Raw genomic sequence first — 10,009 nt, forward strand, 5'->3', positions numbered from 1 at the left:
TAAGTTTTAATGTTGTTTTATTTAAAACATTCATAGTGGTTTTTGATGTATTGTATCTTTCATGAACAGTAATGATGTCATGTTTGTTTATATCAATTTTTGATAGTACTTGAGCTGGAGGATACAATTTTTCCATCCACTAGTGTCTCAGTGACAGTTGTCGTGATGGATTCTTTTGTTGTCTTTATGGATTCTTTCACTAATCTGTAAAATATTTTATTAACATCAAGATCAAGTTTTCCAAAGAACAAACAGGCATGTTCAAAATGTATGCTACGAAAAGTATAAAGCTCACTTTCGTTCTTCTCCATCCAGAAGTCTCCTGTAGGTGGCTATCTCAGCTTCAAGCTCCATCTTGATGTTGAACAGGGCCTGATACTCCAGTGTCTGACTTTGAATGTCGGCACGCAGCTGTTTAAGTTCAGATTCTCTCAGCAAAATTATGCTATTGTACTGCTCCACCTGCATCCCATATCGCAGGTTTATTTCATTAAGGGTTTGTTCCATAGATGCTCTCTGTAAGAAAAGTCAAAAATAAATAATTAAATATTTATGAGAAATGTTCAAAAGTGGCTGCATCAAGGTGTCCAGGCAGAATATCTTACATTTCCAATCAGAGACTGCAGCTCTGTTTCCAAAAGCTGCATCTGCCTACGGCTCACGCTGATTTGTGTTTTGGCTTCTTTCAGTGCTTCTGCATTCTCGGTCACTTGGACCTGTACAACTGTGATCTGTGCAATAAAAGAAAGAAATGTAATTCTCTGTAGTCTTTAAAACATAAATAATTTGTAAAATTTGCAATGAGAAATTATGCCCCACTTTTGATTCATGCCAAGTTTTCAGTTCCTCCTGGTTCTTTAGGACGATCTTTTCATAATTGGCTCTCATCTCCTCCATGATCTTAGCCAGGTCCTGTCCTTTGGGAGCATCAACATCCACATGCACTCCTGACCGGCTGATTTGACTATATATTTCTGACACTTCCTAAAAATTGTGAAATTTTAGGTTCCACAGGGTTATATCTAGGGTATAGTTAGTGCCCTCAAATTTATTGTAATTTAATATGCATTTTTATTTGTGTAGTATAATAAAATGCATTTACCAGTTGATGTTGTTTCTTTAACCCAATAATCTCCTCTTTCAATCCCTCAACATCATTTTCCAGAAACAGTCGTGCAACATTGGTCTCATCCAGCATCTTTCTCAATGCATTTATGTCTGCTTCAACATACTGTCTTAGTTGTAGTTCATTATCATACCTATCAACAAATTACATAAATGGAATTATTGTTTCTTATTATTGCTAGTCAAGGGCATGTTGCATTAAGGGAGTCAGGGGGTGGTGATCTCAGTTTGGTCACTAGACAATGAATCGCTAATATGTTCAATTCATTTTCCTGGAAATGAAAGACTTTTTATTTTAAATGTATATATCTGTAAGAAGTGTATATTGTCCAGCATGCACATTTGCATGTAGTTCAAATGTAGATTTCTTTAAAACCAACTTACCTGACCCTGTAGTCATCGGCAGCCAATTTGGCATTGTCAATTTGAAGACTCACATTTGCATTGCTCATTACCATCTCCAGGATCTAAATGAACATAACCAAAAAAGGTACAATAAAGTCTATTGTTAGTTCGCTGGCACTAAAAAGAAGCCGCTTCTCAAGAATTAATTACGTCTTACTCAAGAGCATGTTCAAAGTCCAGTATTGGAGACATCCTTACTTTGAACTTAACCTGCTGACCATGCATTACACCCAGTTCACAATATAGTAATCTGCATGCATTAATGTATATTTAAAAAAATGTAAGTAAAAGCAACATTTATGGGTACCTGGTGCTACACATCTATGAAAAAAAAATTGTGAAAGCCATTGGAGAATAATTATTTTATTAAACAAGACAAAATTGTTAGAAACAAGTATTGCAGTGTACCAAAAATACCTCTTTGCGTAATTTATCAAGCGTGGCTTGGTAGTGACTGTAGTCCTTGGTATCTGGACCTTTTTTCTCCAGAACCTGTCGGATTTTCACCTCCAGCTCAGTGTTGGCCTTCTCCAGGCTCCTAACTTCCTCCAGGTAGGAAGCAAGACGTTCATTCAGGATTTGCATGGTAACCTTTTCATTTCCAACATTTCCAACAATCCCCGTTTGTACAGTGGTAGATCCAAAGATGTCCTTCGAATAGGATCCCCTATTCCCAGCACTTCTCAAAGAGTAAAATGTAGGTCTTAGCATGCTGAGGTCCTCTGAGGACATTCTATATATTCTTTTGTTCTGTACGCTGAAGTTTTGCATTTTGCTCGATTTTCTGCAGTAAAGAGCTCTTCGACGAAAATGAGATCAGATACAACTGCTGGTTCTGAAAGGTATGAGATTTTTATGGTTTTGCAGTTCACAAGTAGTAGACACATTTCCATTATCTTTAGACTCTGGACTTCCACCACACCCATTGCTTAGTGTTATAGTAGTATTAACTGGGTAACACAACATGTATGAAATTCTTTATGTAGGACACAAAAAGATATTTAGAAGAATGCTAAGTGTTATTTTGTCTGTACAGTGAAAGTCATTTAAATGATTGTCTGAGGTTCCACAGGGTTATATTTTGGGATCCCTCGTGAGCTATAGGAAGCTTTGGACTAAACGGTGCTATTTTTGACTATTTTTTAAATTTAATTCTGTGGACAAATACATTTGAAACATTGCCTAAAGTATCTAGTTTTGTGTTTGCAGAAAGAAGAAATTTACACACATTTGGCACAACATGAGGTAAGTACTGTAAATAATAGTATATGAATTTCATTTTTGGGTGAACCCTACATTTTCTCATGGTAATTTTTAAGCATTGTGTCCTTTAGAGTCCATTTCAACTCAGATTTCATATAAGTCTTAACATAGACAACCTGTATAAACTTGTGTTCATACAACATTGCACACTCCATGAATGCTGTCTGCAAGTCTTTTTTCAGTTCTCACAATATCTATGAATTTTGTTACAAATCACAGTGGCTGAAATAAATTTCAAAGATGCTGACTTCCACAGCAAAAGGTCTCATCATAACTGGTATTATTTAATACTTTCACCTCGGTACCCCAAAAAAAAGTGCCAAGAATGATGCCCACAACTACTTTTTATCAGACATGTGAAATTGTTATATAACTTTAATAAAGGAAAGACGATGCAAAGATTTGATAAAGGTGTCTTTTATTTGAAAGGAAAAGACATGATCACAACAACACAACATAAAAACAAAATGGGACAACTGATGATCATAAACAATCATTGTCATTACAAAATGTATTAAATATAAAGCTTCAATAGTGTTTTGACCTTTAGATTTTTTGGTTGTAGTCATTAAAATGTTAAAATTTTGTTACAATTTTTAAGTTAGTGTTGAAATGTGCTAGTTAAAACTCATTGCATATATGCTCTGAGACACTTACAATAAGGCACTTTGGACTAAATAAATATCGAAAGTGTTAAGTCCAGCATGTCTTTAGATCATTTTATCATTGGCCCATGAGGTTTTTCTGATGTGTTGTGGAGGTTGATCTCAAATATGATGTTCAAAGTTTCCTCTCCTTGGTTTCTGTGCTTGAAGACACCACCTTCCCGTCCACCAGCGTTTGCGTGACAGTCATCACTTTCACCTTCTTTTGCTCTTCAAGAGCATCCTGGAGCCTGCAGGAGAAAACATACCTGTTACCCACAATACAAAACAAATACCTAGCAAAAGTTTTACATGTCTACACAACTGGTAAAGTGCTGTGAAAAATCTCAATATGCTTAAGAAAAAAAAACTTACTTGAAGTCTCCGCCATCCAGAAGTCTCCTGTAGGTGGCAATTTCTGCCTCCAGCTTCATCTTGATGTTCAGCAGAGCCTCGTACTCCTGTGTCTGTTGCTGGATGCTGTTACGAAGTTGTGTGAGCTCAGCCTCCAGTTGCAGGAGAATGGCATTAAGACTCTCGATCTCCATGTTGTATCTCATTTCTGTGTCCCGCAGAGTGGCCTCCAGTGATCCTTTCTGAAAAATGAAACAAAAGGAACCAAAAGTTTAAGCAAACTTAACTGAGACAAAATTAAGATGTGATACTTGAAATAATACAGCTAATTAAAAAAAATGCAACGAAAAAGACAATTAAAAGAAGGAAAATGACAATGGCTCCAAGTAAACAAACTCACCAGGTTTTTCTGTGACTCCAGCTCAATCTCTAGTGTCTGAATTTGTCTGCGAAGATCGTTGACTTCTGTACGTGCACCCTGGAGGGCCTCTGTGTTCTGTGTGACTTGTACCTGAATCTCTGAGATCTGGCGAGAGGATAAAATTTCAAATTAGCCCCAAAACAGCTGTACTGACAAGACTCAATTTCATGAAAATGATTGTCTTTTGGAATATACCTGAGATTCATGCCAGGCCTTCAGCTCCTCCTGGTTCTTCAGGGCCATTTTCTCGTACTTAGCTCTAATCTCCTCCATGATCTGGGCCAGATCCTGTCCTTTAGGAGCATCAACATCCACCTGCACTCCTGACTGGGAGATCTGGTTACGAAGCTCCATTACCTCCTGTTGGGTGGAGAGACCATAAAATATGTCTTAAAGCAACACCCATAATGAATTATGAGGTAGACAAATGTTTCCAGATGTGCTAATGTCCAAGTGTACCAGATGTGCACTTACATTGTCATGGTTCTTCTTAAGGAAGATGAGCTCTTCCTTGAGGGCCTCAATCTCGCTTTCAAGATTCATGCGGTTCAGGTTGGTGTCATCAATGACCTTTCTCAGGCCGGCAATGTCAGCCTCCACGCCTTGGCGGATGGACAGCTCAGATTCATACCTGCAAGCACAATAGATGTCAATGGGTCGCTCTTCTAAGAAACCATGAAAGTTAAAAATATCTGTTTAGTTCACAAATGTGTTACTCACTTGACTCTGAAGTCATCAGCTGCCAGACGGGCGTTATCAATCTGAAGCACTAGACGGGCATTATTTGTGGTGGCATCAAAGATCTACAACCAAAAATAGAAATCACTTGCTTAAAACAGCCAGGAAACCATCACTGAACAATGTAATTGCAATTATAACTGTTTTAATAACTGTTTTACAAATGTTTTAGTGTGATGTATAATGTGTAAATCACATGGTCACTGCATAACAAGCTGCAGTACCATCTTCTATGTCTTTGTTTGCTTAGATAAGACCTGCTGGAGGACGAAGTTCATTTCACAGTCTGTTAGATAACCATTAACCAACAGCCATGTTGGAAAAGCAGCTGGTGTCTGCCTGACGGTTGTAAATTAAGCTGTTTAGCGGGAAGAACAGGGGTTGAGCTGGATTTCCTGTTTTTTATCCTAATGTGCTTTGTTTTGTAAATGCTTTCCATGTTTGCAAGCATATCCTGACATTATGGAAAAGGGTGGAGACGTGATATCTTAACACTAGTTAACTTAACAATTTTCCATATGCTTATGAGTGTTGGGTGTTGTATTTGTAGCCAACTAACAATAGTCCTACTTAAAAAAAGAAGTTTTATTATTATGCAAATATTGTATATTTTACTGAGCTTTTAAGATCAGTTCGTTTCATCTCATGGCTAATCCCTTTTACTTTTGTGACTGTAAGAAACCCTGATGAATAGGATTTTAATTCTTTTAATTTAATCTGCCTGTCACTTAACTGCACAGCACTGATGAATGAAAAATCAATCATTGTGATAACACTGTCTGGTTATCAGTGACATATTAGCTTTAAAGTACAGCTTAGAGATACAGTTGGTGTGAAACTCACTCTAATCAGTATTTTATCTGCTTTATGAACTTCTTTTCAAGAAAATGTCAAATAGCACTGTACAAGTAGCTATGAATGAAGCTAGGAATATCTCTGCCAAAGTCTCACAGCTGGTCGCATTTTGCACTGTCTGAACTCTCTCGACTTTTCCATTTCCCTTATGACACAGACAGACGCTATAACGTCTCAGATCCCAGAGTTTCCATACACAGGGAATAAGCAAGCATCTGGATGTGTAGCAAGAATAAATACAGGATGGAAATGCTTATTCACCCGGAATACCGGCTGTAAGCAGAAGTTATTTTAGTTTCACCCATGGTTTATTTTTTGGACTTCTGCCTATCAGAGCTGGCCATCAGTAAAGTCTCATTAAGCTCCCAAAGCTTTAAATAACAAAGAAATCTCTCTCTTTTGTTAGTTTCTGTCCTGAAACCCAATAAATGTCCACTAGACTGTTAATAAACACAAAGCAGGACAATTAGACTGTCACATTAAGTTCTTTATAGATGCCGTAAATTTTCTCTACTCTTATTCCGTTCAAGCTCACCTTCTTGCGCAGATCATCAATGATGGGCTGGAAGCGGCTGTAGTCGTGCACATCAGGACCTCTCTTCTCCAGGGCCTCGCGGATCTTCAGCTCCAGCTTGCTGTTGGCCTGCTCCAGGGTCCTCACTTTGTCCAGGTAGGAGGCCAGACGGTCATTCAAGTTCTGCATGGCCATCTTCTCGTTGCCCATGATCTCACCTGTGGCTCCAGTGGCACTCACTTGGATGGAGCTGGACATTGAGGGGAGTCCAATTCCACTGCGGACACCTGAGTAGGAGGCAGTGGAGATTCGGGTTCCTTGACCTCCGGCGCCAGCGTAGATGCTCGCAGCCCGGTAAGTCGGCACGTTGGTGGTACGCTTGATGGACATCTGGGACATCTGGGACACCGGCACCTGGGAGGTGGAGGATCGCACACTGTAGCTTGTTCTCAAACTCATGGTCGCTGAAGTGAATGAACAGATGAAGGACTGGAGAGAGGTAGAGCTCAGTAACACAGTCAGAAGAGTGCACAGGGCATGAGGGACACTCTCAGGCTTTATGAACAAACTGCTCCTACAAGTCCCGCCTCCAAAAGCCCCTCCCTTCAGCCAATCACATTCCTCCATGTCTAGAGTGCGGTTCTGTGGGTTCTGTGACTGGATTCCTTTAAGACGTTTGTTATTACAAGTGGCTCCGTTTTTCCTCTCTGAAAATGTTCTTGAGATGTGGATTTTTTTTCATCAAAAGAACATGCAGTCTTATTAACATTTTAAGGTGTAATCAACAAATATCTGCTAAGCTAAAAAGAACAATTTATTTACAATAAGGGTTTTACACGTCAGCGTTTACAAATCCTATAGTTAACATAAAATGAGAATGAATAGTACTTTAAAGCCTTTATGAATTTAGGTTAATGTCAATTTAGGAATATACTACATTTGTTGCATTAAATTGTATACATGAGTATTACTTACTGTATTATGAAAGATCCTAAATTAAAAATGAACAATAGATTATTTCTAAATTAACATTCACTTAGATTGCTGCAAAAATGTGCAAATTGTTAGTTTGTGATACCCAATACATTAATATGTTTAAGATACGGTAAGAAATTTGCATGTGCTATTGAATAACCCTTCTAGAGAATCCAAAGTTGTTACACACCAGTATTGAGAAATCATTATATTGGGCAATTTGTTGACACTTTTATTTTTTTACTGTAAAAGAAGAAAGTGTTTCGTGGCTATCTTTCTTATCTTTCTCATCTTTTTCAGTTAACCAGTACACTGGAAAAACTGGCAAAAGTGAACAGAGAAAGAGGATTAGCCTCGATTATCACGATTTTCTAGTCGTGATATCCGATCACCAAAAGGATTTTCCTGCCTGCCACGCCTGCAAAAGGATGTGTGAACAAAGGAACAATTAGTCTGGCTCCTGAGTACACATGCATGTACGGACAAAGAAATGAGCTAATCGCTGAAACCTATCTTGACCCCCCTGCAGTTTTAAAAGCATTCACACATTGGATTAGGTCCATACCTGTTTGAAACAGGCTTCACAAAGATGAGTTTCAGAAGAGAAATTTGATACTGTGCCCACCACATTCCCAAAAAATCTACTTTGGGTTTGTTGGTTATTTTAGTTTATTTAGACAGAAAGAAATTTCTTACCTAAAACATAAAAACTTTAAACTGCTCAGGAATATGTCAGAATGGCATAAAGTCTTTTACGTGTGTTTCCAAGCAGAGAACAAGCTCACCTTTTTTTTTTTTTTTTTTTTTTTTTTTAAGAACTTTCCCATAAATTCATTCTGTGGAAACTTTAGCATCTCGTAAACAGCACTAAAACTCCCTCAAACAGTCCTAAAGCTGTCCCAGGCCAGTCTGAATAAAGCAGAGCTAGATTGTGAGAGTGTTTGGCTGTGTATGGGTTCTGTGGCGGTCCTCCCTTATCCATTGTGTGGAATGTGTTTGTTTGAGGCTGGAAGGGCACAGGACGAATTTGATGTGAAAGAATGCAGATCAATGTTGTTGAGCCCTTTTTATAAGCGCAGGCTCTGTTTGCTATTGTCTATTTCTTTATACAGAATATTATTATTTTTGCTTTATCAGTTTTTAAGCTATAAACTCAGTCATGAATGATGTAGTTCTATTTTATGAAGTTTATTTTTATTGTTTATGTTTATCTGAATGCTTACATTCAGTCTCTTCTTGTATGGTACTCTAATGTAATTGTTTATATCATAAGGTAGTGAGATTTTCAAATATTTAGGCAGCATTTTAAAATAAGATCCGAATCCAATAATAAAAAAATAATATCTAAAATACAACTGTTCATTGTTGGTTAATGACAGCTCTGGACCAATAAATGATATTAGCATATACAACGTTTGATTTCAACAATATTTTGGTAAGTGTAGAAATTACCTATTAATTAGGAGCATTATCTTATTGTGAGGTTAACATGTTAACAAATATAGGTAATAAATCAGAAACAATGGAGCTTAAGTCATTAAACAACTGGATCAGGTCCAGTTTCCTGCATTTTGATAGGAAAGAATGACGAATAGAAAAAAAAAACACACAGTGTGCACAAAGCTTTATTGTAAAATGTTATAGGATTTAAATAACCTACAATCATTAGATAAATTTTATCATATGCCATTGTTGCTTTCTTTTTTATTTTGGGTACGTCTGATCATTCTAAAAACATTTAATCATTTTTTCCTAAACATAATGTTATCAGTGCTGTGGGTTGCCAGATCCCCTTCACTCCACCCATGTGGAAGATTGTGAGATTATTGCTTTTAAGTTATGATGGAGGCATGACAAAACAAGCGGGTGGTCCTATCATAACTCATCTTGGATTTAAGGCGCGTCCTCCCAAAAACCAGAGAAACTGCAAAACAAACATGCGTGCACTTTATCTCTCACTTCATGTAGTGCAAAATTTTGAAAGACGCGATTCTTGAAAGGAAAATATTTCCCGCAAAACATGAAGGATAAGTGATCTGTTTGTGCATTACGACTTTCATGGGAATCTTAAGGAAATAAAGTATAAATGCCGGTCAGCATTGCATAATCTAATATGGGCGGAGGAGGAGGAGGAGGAGGGGGGTCACCTGGGTGCTGATAAAACTGAGTCATTTTACTATCAGGTGGAAGCATAATGGCCGTATATGGGCATGTTTGAAATGTGCTCATGACGTTGTGTATATGTACATCCGTTGACATAGCACTCGTGAATAAATACAGGGATTACTATTCATTTACATAACTCAACAAAGCAAACTCAATTCAAATAAAAACGGATGTTACTGATGTCATTTCGTTATGTGCCACATTGTGTATCGTACTAAGTATAGATCAAGAAAGTGCCTTTTAAACATCGAATCAGGCCTATTTAGAGTTTATTGTTACATTTATTGTTTGAATGAACTCAACTGCATTCAAAATGTTTTGAATGAAAGAGGTTTTACACTACCATTAAAAAAAGTAGTGTTTTTATGAATAAGTCATTTTGGTCAAGAGGTTTCTGATCAAAATAAGTTGCTTGAAGACTGAAGACTTTTGTAGTTGTTTATAAAACTTGTGAGAGCTCTAAAATTATGTGAAAGACCTCGCAGTGGTTCGATTAAAGAAAGCAGAACAAAGGAGTTGCGTGGTCAGCACAAAGCGTTTGGTTTGGTG

The 10,009-nt window shown here is 37.5% G+C and overlaps 2 protein-coding genes and 1 long non-coding RNA gene across 3 annotated transcripts; 1 reads left to right on the forward strand and 2 right to left on the reverse strand.

The window, feature by feature from the left end:
• On the reverse strand, positions 1 to 2,381 carry krt18a.2 (keratin 18a, tandem duplicate 2). The gene is made up of 7 exons (XM_043224782.1): positions 1,948 to 2,381; positions 1,510 to 1,592; positions 1,103 to 1,259; positions 820 to 984; positions 606 to 731; positions 296 to 516; positions 1 to 204 (listed from the first exon to the last, which is right to left on the reverse strand). Exons 1-7 carry the CDS (start codon positions 2,299 to 2,301, stop codon positions 93 to 95), a joined length of 1,218 nt encoding a protein of 405 aa, XP_043080717.1. The 5' UTR covers positions 2,302 to 2,381; the 3' UTR covers positions 1 to 92.
• An 83-nt stretch (positions 2,382 to 2,464) lies between these two features.
• On the forward strand, positions 2,465 to 3,645 carry LOC122328815. The gene is made up of 2 exons (XR_006247836.1): positions 2,465 to 2,652; positions 2,740 to 3,645. It is a non-coding gene; the product is annotated as an uncharacterized LOC122328815 (long non-coding RNA).
• On the reverse strand, positions 3,195 to 6,961 carry krt18a.1 (keratin 18a, tandem duplicate 1). The gene is made up of 7 exons (XM_043224781.1): positions 6,341 to 6,961; positions 4,933 to 5,015; positions 4,687 to 4,843; positions 4,408 to 4,572; positions 4,192 to 4,317; positions 3,813 to 4,033; positions 3,195 to 3,688 (listed from the first exon to the last, which is right to left on the reverse strand). The coding sequence occupies exons 1-7, from the start codon at positions 6,944 to 6,946 to the stop codon at positions 3,574 to 3,576; spliced, it is 1,473 nt and encodes a 490-aa protein (XP_043080716.1). The 5' UTR covers positions 6,947 to 6,961; the 3' UTR covers positions 3,195 to 3,573.
• Between the last annotated feature and the right edge of the window lie 3,048 nt (positions 6,962 to 10,009).

Source organism: Puntigrus tetrazona, chromosome 23 (assembly GCF_018831695.1).
Source record: "Puntigrus tetrazona isolate hp1 chromosome 23, ASM1883169v1, whole genome shotgun sequence".
Lineage (NCBI taxonomy): Eukaryota > Metazoa > Chordata > Actinopteri > Cypriniformes > Cyprinidae > Puntigrus > Puntigrus tetrazona.

Coding starts and splice junctions, on each gene's coding strand:
- krt18a.2 (XM_043224782.1), bottom strand. CDS start 2,301: ATGCAAAACTTCAGCGTACAGAACAAAAGAATATATAGAATGTCCTCA. Junction 1,260..1,509: donor GCCGATGACTACAGGGTCAG/GTAAGTTGGTTT, acceptor ATTTGTTGATAG/GTATGATAATGAACTACAAC. Junction 517..605: donor TGCAGTCTCTGATTGGAAAT/GTAAGATATTCT, acceptor CTTTTCTTACAG/AGAGCATCTATGGAACAAAC.
- krt18a.1 (XM_043224781.1), bottom strand. CDS start 6,946: ATGGAGGAATGTGATTGGCTGAAGGGAGGGGCTTTTGGAGGCGGGACT. Junction 4,573..4,686: donor TTAAGAAGAACCATGACAAT/GTAAGTGCACAT, acceptor TCCACCCAACAG/GAGGTAATGGAGCTTCGTAA. Junction 4,318..4,407: donor AGGCCTGGCATGAATCTCAG/GTATATTCCAAA, acceptor TCCTCTCGCCAG/ATCTCAGAGATTCAGGTACA.